We start from the raw sequence: 26,719 nt of genomic DNA on the forward strand, positions 1-26,719 counted from the left end.
GCTTACTAGACCTGTATAAGTTACAGTGTAATTCTACTCTCTTAACTCTGCTTACTAGACCTGTACAAGTTACAGGGTAGTTCTACTCTCTTAACTCTGCTTACTAGACCTGTACAAGTTACAGTGTAATTCTACTCTCTTAACTCCTGCTTACTAGACCTGTACAAGTTACAGGGTAGTTCTACTCTCTTAACCCCTGCTTACTAGACCTGTACAAGTTACAGTGTAATTCTACTCTCTTAACTCCTGCTTACTAGACCTGTACAAGTTACAGTGTAATTCTACTCTCTTAACTCCTGCTTACTAGACCTGTACAAGTTACAGTGTAATTCTACTCTCTTAACTCCTGCTTACTAGACCTGTACAAGTTACAGTGTAATTCTACTCTCTTAACTCCTGCTTACTAGACCTGTACAAGTTACAGTGTAATTCTACTCTCTTAACTCCTGCTTACTAGACCTGTATAAGTTACAGTGTAATTCTACTCTCTTAACTCCTGCTTACTAGACCTGTACAAGTTACAAGGTAGTTCTACTCTCTTAACTCCTGGTAAGTAGACACATACATGTACTACAACTCTTTGATCATTTCCAGCATGGTCAAATGTGATGGTAACCTTTTTAATTTTCCCATAGCGTCAATAATAACTCAATCTGCTGAGGAGTCCAGGAGATATCTTGTTCATAAACTATGTGCTATGACTGCATACACAGATGTACAGACAATTTCAGTAATTACCTCCCTTTTTAGGTTGAACATATACCCCCCCCCCCAGTTACTAGATTTACTATAAACCATGCCCCACCTCCCATCCCCCTTTACTTACTAGGTGTGTACATGGATAAATGTAAAAAGAATTTTCATGAAGACCAGAAACCAATATATTACAAGGGAGGTAACTTGTTACACATTTAAAGACATGTATGTAGCTTTACTCTTTAAAGGGAGATAACTATATATTTACCTGTTAGACCATTGGCTATGCCACCACAATAGACAGTACAGTTTGTAGCACTTGACTGGTTGTAAACTTCATCATAAGACATTTGTTTTACAGCTAAAAACAGAAAATAACCAGTATGTTAATTATTATTATTAATAAAACAATTTGCCTGAAGACCACTAGGGCAACATTGTGTGCAGAGATATACAATTACTTATATGGTTTCAAGATAATGCATATTAATTTTTGCTGAAGTTGAACCATTACTTTAAGAGTAGTAACCAGAACAATATTTCCCCAGTCTGTTTATATGTAAAAAAAGAAATTAAAATGATGAACAAAATAATGGGGTTGAAAATTAGATGAATGATTATGATGACCTACTTTCTTTTGGTACAGGTGCAGGGGGTTTTCTGGTGGCCCAGTTGGTTCGTATAGCTCTGGATCCTAACCACTGCCCATTCATTCCATTGATCGCTGATTCTGCATCCTACAAGAAAAAGACAATAAATGTATTTATGATTGTTGTATCCTGACGGAAGCTTAAGAAAATAGCAAAAATAATTTGATTCACTTATATCTGATGCTGTTTTCTAATCACCGATATATAAAAATTATGAACTTTATTGAATTCCTTTAGCATTTTTGACAAATCCTTGAAGGACTCTATATTTGTACAAAAAAATGATTGCTTGTTTTGTCTTTTGTACAATCTTTAATTGTCAAATGAGAGATTATACTGTTTGTTCAAACAGTCCCAAAATGGATTAAATGTTGATAGCTCAGAGGGTTAGCGTGTTGGCTAACGTCACCTCAGGTAAAAATGTAATGCGTGTGAGTGGACATTCTCTAACCGAGGTAGTATGTTTTCTGAAAGCTGAGAAGCTGACCAGTCCGGGCTGAACACTTTACCCTAATACCCCAAGACGGCATGTGATGGGTATCCCTAATTGTGTTCAGCAAGGTACATACCACTTACTACCAAGAGACCCCACACCAATAATGACCCTGGCTGTTCATGGGGTGATAAATTCAGGAAACAAAGACACCCAAATGGACAATATACAACACAGAACCAAACTTGACAATATACAACACAGAACCAAACTGGACAATATACAACACAGAACCAAACTGGACAATATACAACACAGAACCAAACTGGACAATATACAACACAGAACCAAACTGGACAATATACAACACAGAACCAAACTGGACAATATACAACACAGAACCAAACTGGACAATATACAACACAGAACCAAACTGGACAATATACAACACAGAACCAAAAGGACCCTTCATATGGTATTAGAGAACAATCCAGTTCTTCTCCAGAAACAGCAATAACAAGAATTGTTGAAGAACAGATGACGGATGAAGCGCTATCTGAATAGTCCATCTGATGATGGAGGGCTAAACAGCTAACACTGAAGGCATGGCTGATGGACATTGCACTGTAGAAGCCCACTTAGACATTCAGGGCAGGTGAGCCAATTTCTAATTGCAATCCTTGTATCTTCATAATAACTTTATTTGTAGTACAATAAGCCTTGATTGTCGTCAAATTAAGAGGAATCTATACTATTACCTCGTTAATTATTGATTCATCTAGACACAAGGGTGTTTAGATTATTATCACAGTAAGTTTGGTAGTATATACCGTTTTCATCAACAAGTCAGCTGGCTTTACATACTTCTTCATTTAGTTTGAATTATTAAGTTATCCAGGAGGGAATCATGCTGACAGAAGTTTGATGATGAACGATTTTCATTAAGGGTGTATCCTGCCAGCCTGGATTATAATTAATAACCATACACGACAAGTACAGGTTCCCTTAGTTTTCATTAATAATTTAAACAAAAGTTATTATGATCTAACACGAATCCATTCATTCTGTTTCTACCATGTCAGCTTCTTTCTTGTTAATCACTTCTGATTAAAGCAATATCAACAAGACCCTTAAGCAAACATCATCTTAAAAATAACGTAGCCAGCTCAAGTTTGAAAACAGAGATTTATAAACATGAAGACAGACCACACCAGATTGACCAGTCAGTATAAGACATGGTAGTGACTATTAGCGAACAGTCAGTCTGTTCTCATCTGTGGCAGATGAACACTGACCACCATTTACACACATCTCCTGTGTCAGTGATAGACCACTTCCCTTCTCCTCCACCATAGATGTTGCCTGTATTTAAATGTCAATGCTAAATGGGTACATCCGAGATGTCAAGAATTATTTTGCACTGAGTACAGGTCCCACAGGGCTGGATTAAACCTGCAGGATCCAGCCTCCAATGAGCTCCATCAATACAATGTTTAGGGATGGTAAACAACTCGGCTCAGAGCCTTTAATCAGCTTCCCTATGATCTAGTTATAACTTTGTGTTTGAGTTCTATTGACCGACACAAATTACATATTACTACTAAAATTAATGTTAATGAGAATTATGGAGGCCATGACAACAGTGATTTGTAATAGACTAATACTGCTTTAATTAGGACAGGGATGGGAATAGACTTGATTACCTACCTTGCGAATCAAAACCAATGAAAATGTCCATTAAATGTTCCCTCAGTGATCTAGATTACATTCACCATTGAAGCAAGTGTAAAACAGTTAACAAGGTCAAACTTGATGTCAGAATTGTTACAAATTATGTTTATCCCTACGACACATCAATCTACCATCAGGAATAAGGAACTGAGCTGATATTCAATTGTCTTTTCCTCAATAAGCCGTAGGGTCTTCCTACTCCAAGCCAGGGGCAGACTTATTACAGGACTTCAGACTCCAAGTCTGGTGTAGACTTATTACAGGACTTCAGACTCCAAGTCTGGTGTAGACTTATTACAGGACTTCAGACTCCAAGTCTGGTGTAGACTTATTACAGGACTTCAGACTCCAAGTCTGGTGTAGACTTATTACAGGACTTCAGACTCCAAGTCTGGTGTAGGCTTATTACTGGGTCTTCACTCAAAGTCTGGGGTAGGCTTATTACAGGGTCTTCTGACTTAAAGTCTGGAGTAGGCTTATTACTGGGTCTTCACTCAAAGTCTGGGGTAGGCTTATTACAGGGTCTTCTGACTTAAAGTCTGGAGTAGGCTTATTACAGGGTCTTCACTCAAAGTCTGGTGTAGACTTATTACAGGACTTCAGACTCCAAGTCTGGTGTAGGCTTATTACTGGGTCTTCACTCAAAGTCTGGGGTAGGCTTATTACAGGGTCTTCTGACTTAAAGTCTGGAGTAGGCTTATTACTGGGTCTTCACTCAAAGTCTGGGGTAGGCTTATTACAGGGTCTTCTGACTTAAAGTCTGGAGTAGGCTTATTACAGGGTCTTCACTCAAAGTCTGGTGTAGACTTATTACAGGGTCTTCAGACTCCAAGTCTGGTGTAGACTTATTACAGGACTTCAGACTCCAAGTCTGGAGTAGGCTTATTACAGGGTCTTCAGACTCCAAGTCTGGTGTAGACTTATTACAGGACTTCAGACTCCAAGTCTGGTGTAGACTTATTACAGGACTTCAGACTCCAAGTCTGGTGTAGGCTTATTACTGGGTCTTCACTCAAAGTCTGGGGTAGGCTTATTACAGGGTCTTCTGACTTAAAGTCTGGAGTAGGCTTATTACTGGGTCTTCACTCAAAGTCTGGGGTAGGCTTATTACAGGGTCTTCTGACTTAAAGTCTGGAGTAGGCTTATTACAGGGTCTTCACTCAAAGTCTGGGGTGCGCTTATTACAAGGTCTTCTGACTTAAAGTCTTGGGTAGGCTTATTACAGGACTTTTAACTCAAAGTCTGGGGTAGGTAGGCTTATTACAGGGTCTTCAGACTCAAAGTCTGGAGTAGGTAGGCTTATTACAGGACCTTAGATTCAAAGTCTGGGATAGGCTTATTACAGGGTCTTCAGACTCAAAGTCTGGAGTAGGTAGGCTTATTACAGGACCTTAGATTCAAAGTCTGGGATAGGCTTATTACAGGGTCTTCAGACTCAAAGTCTGGAGTAGGCTTATTACAGGGTCTTCACTCAAAGTCTGGAGTAGGCTTATTACAGGGTCTTCAGACTCAAAGTCTGGAGTAGGTAGGCTTATTACAGGACCTTAGATTCAAAGTCTGGGATAGGCTTATTACAGGGTCTTCACTCAAAGTCTGGAGTAGGCTTATTACAGGGTCTTCAGACTCAAAGTCTGGAGTAGGTAGGCTTATTACAGGACCTTAGATTCAAAGTCTGGGATAGGCTTATTACAGGGTCTTCAGACTCAAAGTCTGGAGTAGGCTTATTACAGGGTCTTCAGACTCAAAGTCTGGAGTAGGTAGGCTTATTACAGGACCTTAGATTCAAAGTCTGGGATAGGCTTATTACAGGGTCTTCACTCAAAGTCTGGAGTAGGCTTATTACAGGGTCTTCACTCAAAGTCTGGGGTGCGCTTATTACTGGGTCTTCACTCAAAGTCTGGGATAGGCTTATTACAGGGTCTTCAGACTCAAAGTCTGGAGTAGGCTTATTACTGGGTCTTCACTCAAAGTCTGGTGTAGACTTATTACAAGGTCTTCTGACTTAAAGTCTTGGGTAGGCTTATTACAGGACTTTTAACTCAAAGTCTGGGGTAGGTAGGCTTATTACAGGACCTTAGATTCAAAGTCTGGGATAGGTAGGCTTATTACAGGACCTTAGATTCAAAGTCTGGGGTAGGTAGGCTTATTACAGGACCTTAGACTCAAAGTCTGGGGTAGGTAGGCTTATTACAGGACCTTAGATTCAAAGTCTGGGATAGGCTTATTACAGGGTCTTCAGACTCAAAGTCTGGAGTAGGCTTATTACAGGGTCTTCAGACTCAAAGTCTGGAGTAGGTAGGCTTATTACAGGACCTTAGATTCAAAGTCTGGGGTAGGTAGGCTTATTACAGGACCTTAGACTCAAAGTCTGGGGTAGGTAGGCTTATTACAGGACCTTAGATTCAAAGTCTGGGATAGGCTTATTACAGGGTCTTCAGACTCAAAGTCTGGAGTAGGCTTATTACAGGGTCTTCAGACTCAAAGTCTGGAGTAGGTAGGCTTATTACAGGACCTTAGATTCAAAGTCTGGGATAGGCTTATTACAGGGTCTTCAGACTCAAAGTCATGGGTGGGCTTATTACAGGGTCTTCACTCAAAGTCTGGGGTGCGCTTATTACAAGGTCTTCTGACTTAAAGTCATGGGTGGGCTTATTACAGGGTCTTCTGCTGAACATACAGAACATTACTTTATACTGAATAGTATATAGACTATCTAAATCAAATGTGATTGTTTAAAACAGACGCTTGAAGTGTCCACATCTGTGATGAGAAATTGGGCTTGTTATTTGAAATACTACTTATACAACAAGTCAGTGAGATTTAAAATGAACTGTTTCCAACTGATGTTTAATACGTTTATCATGGCATATATTAATTATTGTTTAAGCTTCATTTGAAACGCCTTTATAAACAAGACGGAATTCAAACCCAAGTGAAATCACCAATGCCAGATAGAATAAAATGATCAGAAACAGCAGTTATACCATACACAGGCTCCCTCTATAGATTTGTGCTTGTCAAATATTATGAATATCCACAATATTCCAACGAAATTCCTGTCATCATTGATGAAGTATTGATGTCATCCAAACGTTAAGGATTTTTAACATATGATGAATCATTAGATCAAATAGTGTTATATTCATCCCAACTTGAACAGCGACAGTACTTACTGTTTTTTTAACGAAGGAGACAAAACCATATCCTTTGGATTTCAGTGTCTGTGGGTCTCGTATGATCTTGCAGTCTCTGGAACAGAAGAAATTTTGCAAAAATTAGAAATAAATCACAGAAAGGAATTCCCTACGAACACTTTTTTCAAAAGTAAAATTGAATAAACCTAAATCTACACATTACTGTATCACCATATTGGTGACAATATTTGGGGACGACAATGTTATCTACTTCATGTTATTGGAAATTTGGGGACAATGTTGTCTATAAAATGTTACAGAGAATTTGGGGACAATGTTGTCTATATAATGTTACAGAGAATTTGGGGACAATGTTGTCTATATAATGTTACAGAGAATTTGGGGACAATGTTGTCTATATAATGTTACAGAGAATTTGGGGACAATGTTGTCTATATAATGTTACAGAGAATTTGGGGACAATGTTGTCTATATAATGTTACAGAGAATTTGGGGACAATGTTGTCTATATAATGTTACAGAGAATTTGGGGACAATGTTGTCTATATAATGTTACAGAGAATTTGGGGACAATGTTGTCTATATAATGTTACAGAGAATTTGGGGACAATGTTGTCTATATAATGTTACAGAGAATTTGGGGACAATGTTGTCTATATAATGTTACAGAGAATTTGGGGACAATGTTGTCTATATAATGTTACAGAGAATTTGGGGACAATGTTGTCTATATAATGTTACAGAGAATTTGGGGACAATGTTGTGTTGTCCATTTCATGTTACCCACCCAAATCACTCTTCCCTTGCAATGGGTCTATATTCAAAACTTTAAAGTGAAGTGTTTACATCGTTACTCAAAAACTAACACCAAAGTGTTGGGTCTTTATCTTGCAGTCAAGATTAAAATCATAAACATGATAAGATTTATGAAAGATATCAATGAAATAATAGTAAATAGCAAACAAACAAACCAGATTTAAGTGAATCTTTAGCTACAAAACCTCAAACAACTATGGTGATAACAAAGAGAAGGAATCCTTGTGTTCACCATTACAGGGTCAATAATGGTTCTGTTTGGGTTGGATCATTTTTATCTCCTCTTTCCATTCTTTGCTTGTACAGTGCAATTAGCATATCATATCAACAGGTGAATGATTCATGTAAAGGTCATTTAAACAAAGAGAATTTCTATGTGAAACATTCTCTGAGATATATCCTTGACAACTTTTGGCTAATTTCAAATAATCTTTTTAACAGAACAAACAAAACTAGGGACCAAGGGAAACCTTCCCATGACGTTTTACTTATCTAGTAACTTTAAGTAATTTTAACTTATAAAGTACAAGTATCAAGATGGTAAAATAAGGAACAAGAGAATAACCTCTCTAGTCATTAACTTCCAAATTTCTCTTGGCAAAACTAAGAAACTAGGCAAGGGAAATTTACAAATCTTTTTCATCTTGTACTCTTTAAGATACATAACTACCTAAAGGTAATTTTAGCAGACTATTGATGAGGGCCAGGTAAAATGTAATTCTGACATTTCTACTTTTGAAGAGGCTGGTTAAAATGTAATTTTAGCAATCAGTCTTCTGATCAGGGCCAGTTAAAATTACATTTTAACCTTCAGACTTTTAATGAGGGCAAGTTAAAATGTAATTTTAAAAATCAACCTTCTGATGAGGGTAAGTTAAAATATGATTTTAACCTTTAAACTTTTGATGAGGGCCAGTTAAAATGGAAATTTAACAATAAGAACTCTGGAAAGGGGCCGGATAAAATGTAATATTTACCAGTTTAACTTTGAATGGGGGTGAGATAAAATGAAAGTTGCACTTCTTCAAAGAACAAAGACAACTTATTATCCAACACATAGCATTTTCAATTTACAAACTAAAAACTAGATCTTACACACTCAAAAACAGTGAAAGGTCTCGTCTTCTCGGTGTATTTGACAGCTGTCAATTCAATGACAATTTTTGTAATGGATTTGACGGTTTAACAGATTATCTTCCTATATGGGCTCTTATGGGAACACTGGAATGTCAAAAGGTTGAATTGTATCCAACTAAAATTTAATTAATGAGAGAAAGAAAAGAATTAACTTTTGAATGAAAGAATTGCTGTTATGTGGAACAAATCATAAAAGAAAAAAATTGTCCAATCATCATGACAAGAGATCAATACCCTTTAATGAACACGCTGATATCGTAATGTTGTGGATAGGTTAATAAACTGAACACAAAAAACATTGACAAGCATAAAGGATGTGGGCTACCCATATCGTGGTAATCGGTGCTAAGTCAAAGGTGTGTATTTCAGATACAACATAATAACTGGGAAATGGAATTTATCATGATGTTTGCACTGTCTTGACCTTTTGTTGTATAATATACAGTATTCTATAGCTAGTTTCGGGTACATTTAAAAACTGACATAATTTTAGCATTAAGATTATTTGCTGTTACATAAGCAGCTACTAGAGAATATAGATCACGGCTTTCGTTATTGACCTTTCAACTCTCATACTCTTCCAGGAGTATACGGTTAGTTGGGTGGCACAGTGGTACGTACCCCATGTCCACCAACATGTCCAGGGTTTGATTCCCAAAACAAACAAGAAAAGGTATGCGTCACCTGCGCAATCACATGGGTTTTCCCTGGGTACACCTGTTTCCTCCCATGGTTATAATCCCTTACATCCGGGCCAACAAGTATGATTGAAATAAGTTGGATTAAGTTTATATTCATAACTCTTAGTAAACCAATATCTACTATCTCATCCCCAGTAAAGGCATAAAAATAGTATCCCTTCATTAATACATTACCATGATAATGGTATGTAACACAGGAGAGGCCATTTTCAATAAAGCTGTTGTCAGTGCGGACATTAAATTGAGCCCCACGACAGGTTACTGTAAACCATTATTGTAGCCTGTCTGTCCAATGATGGCGGGGATATTAATATAGCATCACTAGGTCAAAATGTCAAAAAAATAATCATTATATATTACTGGGTCCTTTGACCAATAGGATTACCCCCTGCAGCTACAATGAGAAAACAATCTGTGACAGTTTAAAGAATCTGTAATATTTACCCACATCTACGTCAGACACCCATGGTGTTGCTGAGTAAATATGAATACATCTTGGTGTTGCTATGCCACCTGACTGTGTTGCTGAGTGTAAATATGAGTAAATATAATAGCTGTAAAAATGGTTCTGATGATCTTGGTGTTGCTATGCAAATATGTGAGTCAACCTGACTGTAAACCATGGTGCTGATGAGTAAATATGTGGAGTCAGCTGTTTACCATGTTGCATATGAGTAAATATGTGGAGTCAGCTGTAAACCATGGTTCTTATGAGTCAATATGAAAAGTCAGCTGTAAACCATGGTGCTGATGAGTAAATATGTGGAGTCAGCTGTATACCATGGTGCATATGAGTAAATATGTGGAGTCAGCTGTATACCATGGTGCTGATGAGTAAATATGTGGAGTCAGCTGTAAACCATGGTACTGATAAGTAATTATGTGGTGTCGGCTGTAAACCATGGTGTTGCTGGTTCAACAAATTAAGCATGAGACAGCTGCGAGGACAAGGGACAAGTAGACTATAAATAAACCAATATTAGTTTAACAGGGACTCAAGAAACCCATACATAATCTTAGCCTATGAAGACAGTGATAAGCCCCCACATTCTCAACAGACATTTCCCAGCTCCCTGGATTTCAAAGTCACAAGAGACAATAACAGCTTTATAGCCCGTTTCTGACTTCTTCAGACAAAGGCTACTGTTGCTATAGACAACTGGACATACCACATGGGAATACAGGTGGTATCAAACACACAACAACTGTAGTCACATTAACAGTAGCAGTGGATTAAGACAAAATGCTGTGTCAGACTTGAAACACCAGTTAAAATCAAAACAGTTCAGCAGCGGGACAGATTGGCCAACAACCTCAGTTACTACAATAGAATTCCAGACACATCCAATTATTATTGATTAAATATCTGTCACGCATACATTGAAATTATCATAGACAAATGCTACTTGTGCCATATGACCGCTTTCATTTTCTTTCTATTGAAATATGTTTTTTCCAGCTATAACTACTGATACCAAGCTTACAGCCTAGATTCAGGAGCTGTTGTTTATTGTGTCCCCACAGACTATTACTTCTTGTACAGTCAGCCTCAGCTCTGATAGACACAACCGATCAAGGCCTGAGCACCACCAAACAAATGGCAACATTTGTTACCAGGTGTACCTCGTAAACAATCAAACCCACAATGTATCTCTCTAATTTGCATGTAAAATTTAGCCTGGAGATTCAAGTCAGGCGCTCTATCTTTAAACTACTTTTTTTACAAACTCGAATGGTTAAGACTAAATGAATCCTATTGAAGTCCCTGAGTTAGCTTGAACTTCCAAAATTAAATGTATGAGTGTTGCTACAAATTCACTGTCCATGTATCTGTGTTGGAGAGTCTGCTCCTCAACAGTCATTACCTTCTATCCATTAACCTGGAGGTCCACTGACAGGGCAGGATTTTCTCAGTAGATGTCCACTGAGAGGGCCAGAATTACCTCAGTATATGTCCACTGAGAGGGCCAGGATTTTCTCAGTAGATGTCCACTGAGAGGGCCAGGATTACCTCAGTAGATGTCCATTGACAGGCCAGGATTTTCTCAGTAGACGTCCATTGAAAGGGCCAGAATTACCTCTGTATATGTCCACTGAGAGGGCCAGGATTACTTCAGTATATGTCCATTGAGAGGGCCAGGATTGCCTCAGTAGACATCCATTGAAAGGGCCAGAATTACTTCAGTATATGTCCATTGAGAGGGCCAGGATTACCTCAGTAGATGTCCACTGAGAGGGCCAGGATTACCTCAGTATATATGTTCACTGAAAGGGCCAGGATTACTTCAGTATATGTCCATTGAGAGGGCCAGGATTGTCTCAATAGACATCCATTGAGAGGGCCAGGATTGCCTCAATAGATGTCCATTGAGAGGGCCAGGATTACCTCAGTAGATGTCCACTGAGAGGGCCAGGATTGCCTCAGTATATGTACACTGAGAGGGCCAGGATTACCTCAGTACATGTCCACTGAGAGGGTCAGTATTACCTCAGTATATGTACACTGAGAGGGCCAGGATTACCTAAGTAGATGTCCACTGAGAGGGTCAGTATTACCTCAGTAGATGTCCACTGAGAGGGCCAGGATTACCTCAGTATATGTCCACTGAGAGGGCAGGATTGTCTCAGTGTATGTCCACTGAGAGGGCCAGGATTGCCTCAATAGACATCCATTGAGAGGGCCAGGATTACCTCAGTAGATGTCCACTGAGAGGGCCAGGATTACCCCAGTAGATGTCCACTGAGAGGGCCAGGATTACCTCAGTATATATCCATTGAGAGGGCCTCAGTAGATAGTGATAGATACCACACTTTGGATAGTGACCAATGCAACACCATGGATAGTGACAGTCACAACACTATGGATAGAGACAGACGCAACACTATGGATAGTGACCTAAGCAACACTATGGATAGTGACCAATGCAACACCATGGATAGTTACAAACACAACACAATGAATAGTGACAGACGCAACACTATGGATAGTGACAGTCAAAACACTATGGATAGAGACAGACGCAACACTATGGATAGTGACAGACACAACACAATGGATAGTGACAGACTCAACACTATGGATAGTGACAGACGCAACACTATGACTGAAGGTAATTTTTCACACTACAGTAGGACTGCCCATGTATTCCCTGAATTGAAGACATTGCCTGCCTAGAGTCTGTCAAGGAACCCCAAATGACAGTGTAGTGCAATAAGTCATGTCTAATTTGACACAGCAACAATCCTTTTATTCTTCTTAGTCATTAGTATTGCGACCAGCATCTTCAATTCAGAATCCCTCCTTTACAAAAATCATAACAGAAATAGTGTCAAAATCACGTCAACTTAAAAGTGACATTATGAATGTTACTAGGAGAAATGATTGTGAGAAAGAACTTTGTCGGAAGTCAACATTTTAACAGCATTTCCCCGAAGCCCCAGCTATCTTATTTGCAGCCGTAATAAAACTTTGCTTGAGATAGATTTATAGGAATTCCCCACTGTTTCTGGCCAGTTTTCTGACGGAAGCTAGACCGCAAATATTCTCCACGCATTTGGCAACGGAAGCATCCATCTTTTTTGTTTTTCTTAACAATATTCAATGTCAAAAGGTTCTGTAATGGAAACAATCTAATACACCAGAGGAACTTAAGGCATTTGTTTACCATGGTTCTAACCATCTATAAACCATAGGTCTCCAACCTGCAACACCTAACATAAAGAGGACTGCCTCTGAGGCCTCAGAGGCCATTGATCAGATACCGAATTCTGTCTTGAAACTTTTGGTGGGTAGTGGGGCATAAAGGTGATAAAATACTGCATCCTCTCCTTAACATCACTGTGTTTGTGGCCTTACCAATCTCACAAACACAAAATGATGGTTTTTCTTTGACTCTTCGATATCTAAAACTAAAAAATACAAAGAGTTTAAAGATTGCAGGATGGATCAGTGATAAAAAAGGACAGAGCGCCCGAGAGATTTATGGCTATCAGAGATGGTCTGAGCATTGCTTCATGTAAAAAGCTGAAAATTCATTTCCGTTGGACTTCTTCAAGAATAAATGGTAAGGATTTATTGCAAAGTGTCCAAAGCCATCTGCCTATTTATACAACAATAAACCATCTGATTATTGGGAAGAGCAATAGGTTTTTGAGGACGTGTTATATTGAGCCACATTTCACCATTAACACCTTTCCTGGCTTATCTTTAAAACAATTTCTCCATTATCATTCAAAATTATTATTTTTCTCACATATTTTGAATCAAATGAAAGTTGTTTCCCAAATTTTTTGCCTTTTGACTGTTGCCTTCAGGATATCTGTTTTTTGTTACAAACATCAATAATCCTGATATTGTTACACACAAAGCTGTTATGTACATGAAAGGTAACATAAAACAACCCTGTCCTACAGGTTATAATTGTACTGGAGATTCTACTACTACAACACAACCCTGTCCTACAGGTTATAATTGTACTGGAGATTCTACTACTACAACACAACCCTGTCATACAGGTTATAATTGTACTGGAGATTCTACTACTACAATATAACCCTGTCATACAGGTTATAATTGTACTTGAGATTCTACTACTACAACATAACACTGTCATACAGGTTATAATTGTACTGGAGATTCTACTACTACAACACAACCCTGTCATACAGGTTATAATTGTACTTGAGATTCTACTACTACAATATAACCCTGTCATACAGGTTATAATTGTACTGGAGATTCTACTACTACAACATAACCCTGTCATACAGGTTATAATTGTACTGGAGATTGGTGTCTAAAGCTGTCAACGGTCACTACAATTAATGCCTGTGAAAAATGTATTACACATTATTGATTCATAGTGGAAGACAATGAAAAATATGTTTTGGTGTGTTTTATAGCACAGCTTGCCACCAAGGTAAGGTTGATGGCCATCTGTATTATGTAGTGTCATCAGGCCAGCATCACAGGATGGTCGATTTATACTGGCACCTTGTCAGATGGCATACACCGATTTCTGATATATTTTACTAGCTGGTATCATTGACTCACCAAGCCCTGTCTTCTTCTCATAGTCCACACAACCATTTGTTAGGAGTTAAAGCGACTACAAATGAATCAGGATTGAAATTCCACCACACTCTCCATACATACTACAGTCTGTGACTTCACTCAAACCTATCTTGGAGCTCATTCCTGGCTTAACTGTTCTGATTCTCCAATCATGCAACTGTAATCCATTATATCTTATATTGTCATTAAAATTAAATAATTATTTCTTACTAAAATTGAAAATCCATTATTGACCAAGACGGCACTTACAGATTGAGTACTATACAATTGAGTGTAGATATCAACATCACACAAGATATCTTACAATCAGTTCGCAGACAACATTATCATTAAGCAAAAGCATATCCGCATCGCATTACCTCATCAAATTTATAAGAAAATCTAAAGTAATCAAAACAAAGATCAATGATGAAATAATGTTTGAAAAATGGATATTTATATACAACCCAAACAGAAAAGCCAATCTGTTTATAGAAGTAACTCTAAAATGATGAAAGAGTTGAAAATATAAAGAGTAAAGAACCAAATCAAACAAAATAAAGAAACAAAAACAAAAAAAAAACAAAAACAAAAAACAAAAAAAAACAAAAAAAAACTGATGAAGCTTTCTCCACCTAGTCCATCCCAGATAGGCCATCCATAACTACCTAGTCCATCCCAGATAGGCCATCCATAACTACCTAGTCCATCCCAGATAGGCCATCCATAACTACCTAGTCCATCCCAGATAGGCCATCCATAACTACCTAGTCCATCCCAGATAGGCCATCCATAACTACCTAGTCCATCCCAGATAGGCCATCCATAACTACCTAGTCCATCCCAGATAGGCCATCCATAACTACCTAGTCCATGCCAGATAGGCCATCCATAACTACCTAGTCAATGCCAGATAGGCCATCCATAACTACCTAGTCCATCCCAGATAGGCCATCCATAACTACCTAGTCCATCCCAGATAGGCCATCCATAACTACCTAGTCCATCCCAGATAGGCCATCCATAACTACCTAGTCCATGCCAGATAGGCCATCCATAACTACCTAGTCCATGCCAGATAGGCCATCCATAACTACCTAGTCCATCCCAGATAGGCCATCCATAACTACCTAGTCCATGCCAGATAGGCCATCCATAACTACCTAGTCCATCCCAGATAGGCCATCCATAACTACCTAGTCCATCCCAGATAGGCCATCCATAACTACCTAGTCCATGCCAGATAGGCCATCCATAACTACCTAGTCCATGCCAGATAGGCCATCCATAACTACCTAGTCCATCCCAGATAGGCCATCCATAACTACCTAGTCCATCCCAGATAGGCCATCCATAACTACCTAGTCCATGCCAGATAGGCCATCCATAACTACCTAGTCCATGCCAGATAGGCCATCCATAACTACCTTGTCCATGCCAGATAGGCCATCCATAACTACCTAGTCCATCCCAGATAGGCCATCCTTAACTACCTAGTCCATCCCAGATAAGCCATCCTTAACCACCTTGTCCATGCCAGATAGGCCATCCTTAACTACCTAGTCCATCCCTGATAGGCCATCCTTAACTACCTAGTCCATCCCTGATAGGCCATCCTTAACTACCTTGTCCATCCCAGATAGGCCATCCTTAACTACCTAGTCCATCCCTGATAGGCCATCCTTAACTACCTTGTCCATCCCAGATAGGCCATCCATAACTACCTAGTCCATCCCAGATAGGCCATCCTTAACCACCTAGTCCATCCCTGATAGGCCATCCTTAACTACCTAGTCCATCCCTGATAGGCCATCCTTAACTACCTTGTCCATCCCTGATAGGCCATCCTTAACTACCTAGTCCATCCCAGATAGGCCATCCATAACTACCTAGTCCATCCCAGATAGGCCATCCTTAACCACCTAGTCCATCCCTGATAGGCCATCCATAACTACCTTGTCCATCCCAGATAGGCCATCCATAACTACCTTGTCCATCCCAGATTAGCCAGATTGACCGGCTACTTTGATCATTTGGCTGCATACACCAATCCAGTTCCATAATAATGTTCCATACATGACTACAAGTACACGGCAGGCCAGCCTCCTTCTTACACTACACAGCCCACTACTAGCAAAATTATGGAAAACCCTGGGCCACCCTTAACCACCTATTCATCCCCGATAGGCCACCCTTAACCACCTATTCATCTCCGATAGGCCACCCTTAACCAACTAGTTTATCCCAGATAATCTTGTCCATCCGGATGGTCTATCCCAACCACCTCGTCCATCCCTTATAGATCCCCAAGAAGCACTTAGTCCATCCCCGATAGGCTGTTCTTGACCACCTAATCCATCCCGATTGGCTGTTCTGAACCAGCTTTAGTGAAGGTCTGATGGATGAAGGCTTCATATCATATACACATATGTATGACACACTTCAAATCTCTGTTATGAGAAACTACATAGACAATAAAACTGGATAAATAACTAAATAATGTGAAATGGAGAAAAAAGTAAAAAGATGAAACCTTTATCAATAAAATATAAACCAAAATTCATAAATGAATGCACTAGGGATTGGGTTTTACGAATAAATTACCCAGTCATTACGTACTAAACATCAGACCTGGAGACTGTGCTTCACTAATCAAGGAAAGTTCTAATCGCCATAGAGACCAGGCAGAAAGGATCAAAGTAAGCTAGGCCATGAATATTCATCGTAAAGGAATGAATTCTACATGTATTATGGATATAAAACTTGACAAAGATTCACCTTGACTCCCCCCTCCACCCCCCTATTCATTTACTCTATCTCATGCTCATCTTATTCTCAGCGAGTCTAAATAAATTTTGGAGGGGTGGTAGGATTACACCAACTACAATTAAAAGTTGGGACAAACATACGGAAAGAGATTTAGTTAGGCATAGTAGCAAAAACATTTTACTTGGGGAAACTGGATGAAAAAAATGTAAATAAAAGAACTGTATATACATATCCAGTGATTTCAATATTGTGTAATATATCCACCATTGGTTTTCCATATGATAATATTAGGAAAGAAGTCTGTAATTGAAATGTAAAAAAAATATATATATAGATATGTGAAAAGTAATATAATAATAATGAAAAAGGCATACATAGCCTGGCTACTGTCTGAGAACACTGGCGAAACCCGTGTTTCCCTGGAAACCATCGGGTGCAGACACGTCTTCATTTAATGCTGTTAAGCAAAGGATAAGAATGGTATTACAAGTCATGACTACTTTTGCCTGGCATTACAAGATATGACAACTTTTGCCTGGTATAGGACTACTTTTGCCTGGCATTACAAGATATGACAACTTTTGCCTGGTATATGACTACTTTAGCCTGGCATTACAAGATATGACAACTTTTGCCTGGTATATGACTACTTTAGCCTGGCGTTACAAGATATGACAACTTTTGCGTTGTACATGACTACTTTTGCCTGATAATACACACATCTAATTCACAGTATGAATAGGAATAACATTTTCATTAACATGACCAATTCGTGTATATTCATTATTTCCTAGTAAATTTCAGTAATAATACTTGCAAGGCTACACAAGTTTTACGCTTTTTTAAATAAAATTTCAATAAGAACGAAGAGTTATCTCCCCTCTAAAACTGTGGTGGAAGTCCTCACTAGTTAGGAAATAGTTCCCTCGGACTTATTTCTTATTTTCACTGTAAAGTTTCAATGTAACATTTCTTCTATTTTTCAGACATGTAAATGCCATTTTCCTTTGGCAGTTTTACCTGGCTCTGGACCAAGTAAAAGACAACTATCTCATCATGCAGTGCTGGTACAAACCATCGGTAGATCTGTTTCGGTCAGTATAACCAATAAAGCAGCCAGTAATTAGTTCTAAAAGTAAAACAACTTGTAAACCTTTTCCAGCTATTTGAAATAAATCAGACATCTGAAATAACAACTTTACACAAGACTAAGATTTATTATATTACAATATAAAGATATAAACGGATTCATGTCCAGTATCTCCGTTACAGAAAATAGGTGGTCCACTATATATTGGTTTAAGTCAGAGCTGCACTACCCTGCTATAGATATAAAGGCAGACCTGATATTGTCCAAGTTTTCCCTATGGGCAGCATTAGTGCCACTTTAGTGTATGGCCATCGCCCTGGATCCTGTACAGGTGACAACCAAGGATTGACTTAGCACATACAACATTATTATAGTGAGGCCCTAGTGGCCAGCACTGCTGGTCCTCTTCCACTTACAGGACTGGCTTTAAAAATGCATGCAAAGTATCAGTAATCCATCTCTCCAGTTTTCAGAAATTGTGAGGCTTTATCATTAAAAGCAAAATAGTAAATATGTAAACATTACATCATTTCAACAAGGACTTGTTACAAAGAACCAACCTGCTGATATAGGAACAATGAACATTCATCTAGAAAATGGTAACCGAAATGTACTCGGCCTACTCCAGTAGGCCTGGCAGTGCTAGGCAGTGAGTGTTCTTGGTTGAAACTAAGGGCATCTTTCTCAGGAGGGATTGATTGTAAAGTAGTACTTACTAGGAACCTAAACTATCCCTTCCATCTATAACACAACACTGGACTTTGTACTTCACAGTAAAGTAGGCACTGATAAATCATAAGCATTTCCAAATGCATTATGTATTTGTCAGGCACTCTGTCCTTTTTTCGTGATCCTAGCCTTTCCTTAATCATTTCCTGAAAGTTGTCCCAAAGGAACACATGGACAAAGGAATGTCATGTCTTCTGTACGAGGGAAACGGGAGAAAGAGCCTATCTAATCACCCATCACAGAGTCAATGGGGCTCTCTTCTCCAAGTCTTCCACACAATTCTGATAAATTTAATTGATTAGGTGATATTTTCCCAGTGGAAATTAAAAACCTTATCTTTGATGTAGAACCAGTAGATGTTGTAAACATTGTAGCAACTGTTAACAGTCCAATATTGTTGTAAACACTGTAGTTTCTGTCGACAGTTCAAAGTCTACGCAGCTCAATGTTGTTGTAACATGGTAGCTCCTGTCAACAGTTCAAAGTCGGGTTCACTTACCAGTGAATACATTGTATTTCACTATTGCCTTCTATTACAACTTTGCTTATTTCTGAAATCATTTTTTAGTTTGAGGAAAACAATTCTGCAGTGTAATAACATCCATCACATAACTACCCTGTTATCAGTGTAATAACACCCATTACATAACTACCCTGTTATCAGTGTAATAACACCCATTACATAACAACCCTGTTATCAGTGTAATAACACCCATCACATAACTATCTTGTAATCAGTGTAATAACATCCATCACATAACTACCCTGTTATCAGTGTAATAACACCCATTACATAACAACCCTGTTATCAGTGTAATAACACCCATTACATAACAACCCTGTTATCAGTGTAATAACACCCATCACATAACTATCTTGTTATCAGTGTAATAACACCCATCACATAACTATCTTGTTATCAGTGTAATAACACCCATCACATAACTATCTTGTTATCAGTGTAATAACACCCATCACATAACAACCCTGTTATCAGTGTAATAACACCCATCACATAACAACCCTGTTATCAGTGTAATAACACCCATCACATAACTATCTTGTTATCAGTGTAATAACACCCATCACTACCCCATTATTTGGTGTGTTACATTGCAACTTGAGTGACTTTCCATATACCTATGAAGTGAATAAGTAGAATATCTGTATTGTATCAAAACAGAAAAGGGCAAACGGAGTAGAGAACCTTCACCAGGACACTTTGTCGTACATAGGGGGAGAGCACCTACACAGAGGATGCATTGGTTTAACGTCCAACATGTAAATTGAAAAACATCACAATGGAAAAAAGATCTGGGTTCATACCACGCACGAAAAAAATAGTAAAAAACATTATTAGTATCATTCTAAATTGAACGAAAATACATAGTACTACTCTTTCATAGGGAAACTTTTGACTGATTATGTTGAAAGATGTCAAATATATAACACAATAATCACAGAGTGTTTTGAAAATAAAAATACTTCTCAGTATACAAAAATTGTGATCGTGTTGCAAATGGACTCTTCACTTGATTCAATAATAAGGAGATTGTTTACCAGGATTTCCATTGTTTACCAGGATTTCCATGCAGTAATGACTAACTAACTTACAAAGTAATGTGGATGACATAAGCAAGTTTTATGATCCTCATTATCACTTCATGGGAAAGTATCTCCTTGTGGAATATTGAGTTAGATGTGTTTATTCCTACTTGGACTGACCAAGTTTTACATGCCAGGTGTCATTACTGAAGCAGAACACATCAACACTTCTCAAACACCTTGATTTATCTCAAAGTATTTTTTACTGAAAAGTGTAAATCTATATTTGGTTCATATTTAACACTTTTTTCAAAGATTTCCAATTTGAATAAAATCTCATCAACATGTCTTATTCTTGGTGTCTTCCACACACATAAAAATGTATTTTGATTCCTTCTCCACTGCTATGCCCTGTTAGCTAGGATAGAAAATTTGTTCTGTGACAGAAATCTCATCGTCATATTGTGCTAGCTAGGATAAAAATGATTGGAAATTCATTTCCTGTCTTACTAATTACCTCAGTCAAGTGGTAGGAAAGTAACATCATTACAACACCATAAAGTTTCAATTCTCCAGCTTTTCCATCTATCATAATAAAGATTGTGCTTGGGGAATAGCCAACAATTATTACTTAATGTGATAGAAAAAATTTATTTGGATAAGAAGATGTCTCTGTAATTTAATACTTGACATCCAATCATTGACCTTACAACCTTAGAGAATTCACATTAGTTAGAAAATGTTGATAATTTCAGGCCGACCTCTGTAGATCTGGTTGAGCTTTACGACATGTCAGTGAGCTGTCTACCATGACTATGTTCTATATCTTTTTTATTAGCCTTGTAATCAATATGGCAGGGTCCACAAACATTAATTTTATGCCAGTTTCAATCTAGTGAACATGAGTAATGCAGAGTTCTACAAACCTGTACCTCTTGTTACACAAAATACAGTCATATTTATGTGGGCAATTAAATTCAATAAAGCTTTACAATTACAAATCATTGGTCACAATCAAGAAAGCATTAAACTGAAACATGTAGTTGCCAAATTTCCACTCAGTACCATGTAATTTTGATATCCAACTCCCCCAGTAGCCTGCAACTTTGACAACCAACAACATTCCAGTACCCTGTAACTTTGATACCAAACAACAACATCCCAGTACCCTGTAACTTTGTTATCTGACATCAACCTCCCAGTATCCTGTAACTTTGATACCAAACAACAACATCCCAGTACCCTGTAACTTTGTTATCTGACATCAACATCCCAGTACCCTGCAACTTTGACAACCGACAACAACATCCCAGTACCCTGTAACTTTGTTATCTGACATCAACATCCCAGTATCCTGTAACTTTGTTATCTGACATCAACATCCCAGTATCCTGTAACTTTGCTATCTGACATCAACATCCCAGTACCCTGTAACTTTGTTATCTGACATCAATCTCCCAGTATCCTGTAACTTTGTTATCTGACATCAATCTCCCAGTATCCTGTAACTTTGCTATCTGACATCAACATCCCAGTACCCTGTAACTTTGTTATCTGACATCAATCTCCCAGTATCCTGTAACTTTGTTATCTGACATCAACATCCCAGTACCCTGCAACTTTGACAACCGACATCAACATCCCAGTATCCTGTAAATTTGCTATCTGACATCAACATCCCAGTACCCTGTAACTTTGTTATCTGACATCAATCTCCCAGTATCCTGTAACTTTGCTATCTGACATCAATCTCCCAGTATCCTGTAACTTTGTTATCTGACATCAACATCCCAGTATCCTGTAACTTTGTTATCTGACATCAACATCCCAGTATCCTGTTGTTATTAGTGTCCTAGGTAGGTAAAAAGCTATATTCTTACTTTCCCTACCACTGTCCCATTCCAAGTGATACACAGCCAATGTAATTACAAGACTATAATTGCAACTGGTCCTACTGTATCATGATGTCACAATGCTCTTGCCATTAATTCCATGTTTCTCCTGTTTCCATTATTCATTGTATGAGATGAAGTTTTTTGCTCATTATAGCAAGATACCCAATTAATATTTATAATATAAATAATAAAGCCATTTCTAGACACAATTATAGTCACTATTATTGCAAGATGCCCTTCTGGAAAATATGACATGCAAACCTGGCAGGTTTAAGATAGGAATTTTCCAAAAGGTCACCAGCAATTTTATTGACTACAATCACATTCAGAAAACTCTGTGTCTGAGCCATGTTCACTTCCCCTGTAAGTACCAAGCAAGAATCACCACTTTGAGATTATAGGAATATAGTTAATTTGGTCCTTTGTGGATGTATGGGACATTTGATTTCGAAGTTTTGAAACCGAAGTTTGGCCATCTCTCTAAGGGCCTTATCTGATTTACTTTTGAAAGAATATTCCAAGTTCTTTTTGTATGAATTTGATATGGTGTCAGTCGTAATTTTGTGAATACTCAAATACTTTGATAAAAGCATGGTTTATAGGATCAAAGCACTTCCATATCTAGTAAATGTCACATTTTTAATAATTATGTAATGTCTGTTCTTTTCGAAAAATCTTGTCTCGCGTCCTACCAGCAACAGTATGGTGCCAGAAATAAGTCAATATGTTCACACCAGTGTCATCTTTATACTTGTATAGTAATTTATTTGCAATATACAAGATTTTTGTAACTGCCTTTTAGTCCAACTCTTTTCTTCACATGGATTACAGCATCTATATTCAGTTGCATTTTTAAAAGTTTGTATCCTCCCATCCAAACCATTAGCTGTTGTGATTACCTCCCTTCTGATATCAATTTATAACATCCTCCCATCCCCTCTATTAGCTGTTGTGATTACCTCCCTACTGATATCCTTTATAACATCCTCCCATCCCATCCATTAGCTGTTGTGATTACCTCCCTACTGATATCCTTTATAACATCCTCCCATCCCATCCATAAGCTGTTGTGATTACCTCCCTACTGATATCACTCTACAGCATCCTCCTATGAAGACTTTTAGCTGTTATGATAACCTTCCTACATTTACAATACATACTGTAACTGCTATTCATCACAGTCAATGGAACAGCCAGCCTTATCTGTATTTAATAGTATGGAAAATATATTTTGTACAGCTAAATAGAAAATACAGTGTGATATTCTGAGCCAAATATGAGTCAGAGGCTGGGCAATGGGAGAAGTAAATTAAATAAGAATGTCTTTGACCTTCATTATATAACCTAATTACCCGTCATCATATTCAACACAATGGTCCCCAGGCACCAACAGTAAAACACTTCCAATATTTTAAGTGTATCTTATGTACATAGATGGATAGGATTGTGTCAATTCTCTATGATAGCACACAGACAGAGTAAATCCTATAACTGTGTAAAATTGATGGGGTAATATTAAACATATGTCGACAATATCAGAGGAATGAATTGATAGCTGCACAAAGCTATGCTAGAGGACTTAGTCTGACTCCAAACCTCACTGATCCCCTTCTACACTGTGTACTCTCAAAATCTAACTGATAAATTGTACAGTGAGCTTTCCAAGCCTCATTGATGAACCCTACACTGAGCTTCCAATGTCTCATTGATAAACCCTACACTGAGCTTCCTAATCCTCACAGATAAACCCTACACTGAGCTTCCCAATCCTCACCGATAAACCCTACACTGAGCTTCTAATATCTCATTGATAAACCCAACACTGAGCTTCCCAATCCTCACTGATAAACCCTACACTGAGCTTCCCAATCCTCACTGATAAACCCTACACTGAGCTTCCCAATCCTCACTGATAAACCCTACACTGAGCTTCCTAATCCTCACTGATAAACCCTACACTGAGCTTCCAATGTCCCATTGATAAACCCTACACTGAGCTTCCCAATCCTCACTGATAAACCCTACACTGAGCTTCCCAATCCTCGTTGATAAACCCTACACTGAGCTTCCCAATCCTCACTGATAAACCCTACACTGAGCTTCCTAATCCTCACTAATAAACCCTACACTGAGCTTCCCAATCCTCATTGATAAACCCTACACTGAGCTTCCCAATCCTCACTGATAAACCCTACACTGAGCTTGCCAATCCTCACTGATAAACCCTACACTGAGCTTCCTAAGCCTCACTGATAAACCCTACACTGAACTTCCCAATCCCCATTGATAAACCCTACACTGAGCTTCCAATGTCTCAATAATAAACCCTACACTGAGCTTCCCAATCCTCACTGATAAAGCCTACACTGAGCTTCCAATGTCTCACTAATAAACCCTACACTGAGCTTCCAATGTCCCATTGATAAACCCTACACTGAGCTTCCCAATCCTCACTAATAAACCCTACACTGAGCTTCCAATGTCCCATTGATAAACCCTACACTGAGCTTCCCAAGCCTCATTGATAAACCCTACACTGAGCTTCCTTAGCCTCACTGATGACCTCTGCACTGTGAGAGCACAAGAGGTAAGTTTAACTGAATTCTCAAAACATTACATTTTTTAATTGGTCTTGTAAGCATTTTATTTAACAGTGATATTTACAGTAAATATACTGATAGCTTTGTCACACATTATCATCTTTACATTTCTGCTCCGCTTTTCATTTGAATAGGAATATGGACATCATAAGATCTTGATGTGGTGTGGGGTAACAGCTAGCTTTACATATTATGTATTGTGTAACAGTGGACATCAGGTTCACTGAAACAACCTTTTCTGCAATGACTCAATCCATTGTTGAAATCAATATTGAGATTTTCGAGAATGGTTGAAGATGCCCCTTTTTTCTTCTCATTTACGTGATAATAATCAGGTAATTGAGGTCCCTCTAAAACTGTAAGTGTAGTGTTAAAGTCCAAATACATTCAAACAGCAACAAACAAACCAAAAGTAACCAAGACTACATATGGTAACTATGACAAGTGATATAACAAAAATGACACTAACAGCTTATTTACTATTATCTGCCTCTTTTACATGATACATTCAAAAATAAGGTATGCTAGCACAGAAAGTGTATATTCACTAAAAAAAAAATCTTATCTATCAACAGATTTCTTGGTCTGGTCTAGACGGACACAAAAGCCAAGAGATACAAAAACAATGGTACATGTACCCTATATATATATATAGATGTCTACACAAATGGATCTCTTATACTCTTGACAAATCATCAATTAACAAACGTAAATTTGACCCTGATGGATTAGTATGGCAGTGTTACGTTACTTTTAGTGGTGATGGCTGCCGTGTGATTGTCAATTCTCTCACTTTCATTACAGTCAATTAGCTTGTGCTCATCAAATTTTTAACAAATTCCACATTTTTGTAGCACACAACAAAGCGAGAATTCCCAGGAGTACAACGGCTGATGTATGTTGATCTAGCCAATTCAATATCGTAGGTAGCCCAGGCTCACCATGAAGTAAGCCCCGCTTCCCGTAACGAGCAGCAAGGGAAATAACGTTATTAACTAGCATTTTATGAGGCTGCCCAATACATCACTGGTCTAAAACATACCTCAGTAAGAGAAGTCACATTCAGTACCAAGGTGTCTACTGCCTGTCAACTACACACACTTGTACCAGGGTGTCTACTGCCTGTCAACCACACAGACTTGTACCAGGGTGTCTACTGCCTGTCAACCACACACACTTCTACCAGGGTGTCTACTGCCTGTCAACCACACAGACTTGTACCAGGGTGTCTACTGCCTGTAAACTACACACACTTGTACCAGGGTGTCTACTGCCTGTCAACCACACACACTTGTACCAGGGTGTCTACTGCCTGTCAACCACACACACTTGTACCAGGGTGTCTACTGCCTGTCAACTACACACACTTGTACCAGGGTGTCTACTGCCTGTCAACCACACACACTTGTACCAGGGTGTCTACTGCCTGTCAACCACACACACTTGTACCAGGGTGTCTACTACCTGTCAACCACACAGACTTGAACCAGGGTGTCTACTACCTGTCAACCATACATACCTGTACCAGGGTGTCTACTACCTGACAACCACACACACTTGTACCAGGGTGTCTACAATCTGTCAACAACACAGTCTTTTACCTGGGTGTCTACTGCCTGTCAACCACGCAGACTTGTACCAGGGTGTCTACTGCCTGTCAACCACACACACTTGTACCAGGGTGTCTACTGCCTGTCAACCACACACACTTGTACCAGG

General features: G+C 38.5%; 1 protein-coding gene across 3 annotated transcripts in view; it reads right to left on the reverse strand.

Annotated features, from left to right (window-relative positions):
• Positions 1 to 26,719, reverse strand: part of LOC132544915 (nucleolysin TIAR-like) — a 275,990-nt gene that overhangs the window by 24,486 nt on the left and 224,785 nt on the right. For all 3 annotated transcript variants that reach the window (XM_060208577.1, XM_060208576.1, XM_060208575.1), the window contains 3 exons: positions 6,684 to 6,759; positions 1,328 to 1,433; positions 965 to 1,057 (listed from right to left, as the gene is read on the reverse strand). In XM_060208577.1, the coding sequence (XP_060064560.1) occupies positions 965 to 1,057; positions 1,328 to 1,433; positions 6,684 to 6,759 (275 nt within the window). The remainder of the gene's footprint in view (positions 1 to 964; positions 1,058 to 1,327; positions 1,434 to 6,683; positions 6,760 to 26,719) is intronic.

The sequence above is a fragment of the Ylistrum balloti genome, unplaced genomic scaffold (assembly GCF_031769215.1).
Source record: "Ylistrum balloti isolate Yb309-2 unplaced genomic scaffold, AGI_CSIRO_Ybal_v1 Utg369814, whole genome shotgun sequence".
Taxonomy (NCBI): Eukaryota; Metazoa; Mollusca; class Bivalvia; order Pectinida; family Pectinidae; genus Ylistrum; species Ylistrum balloti.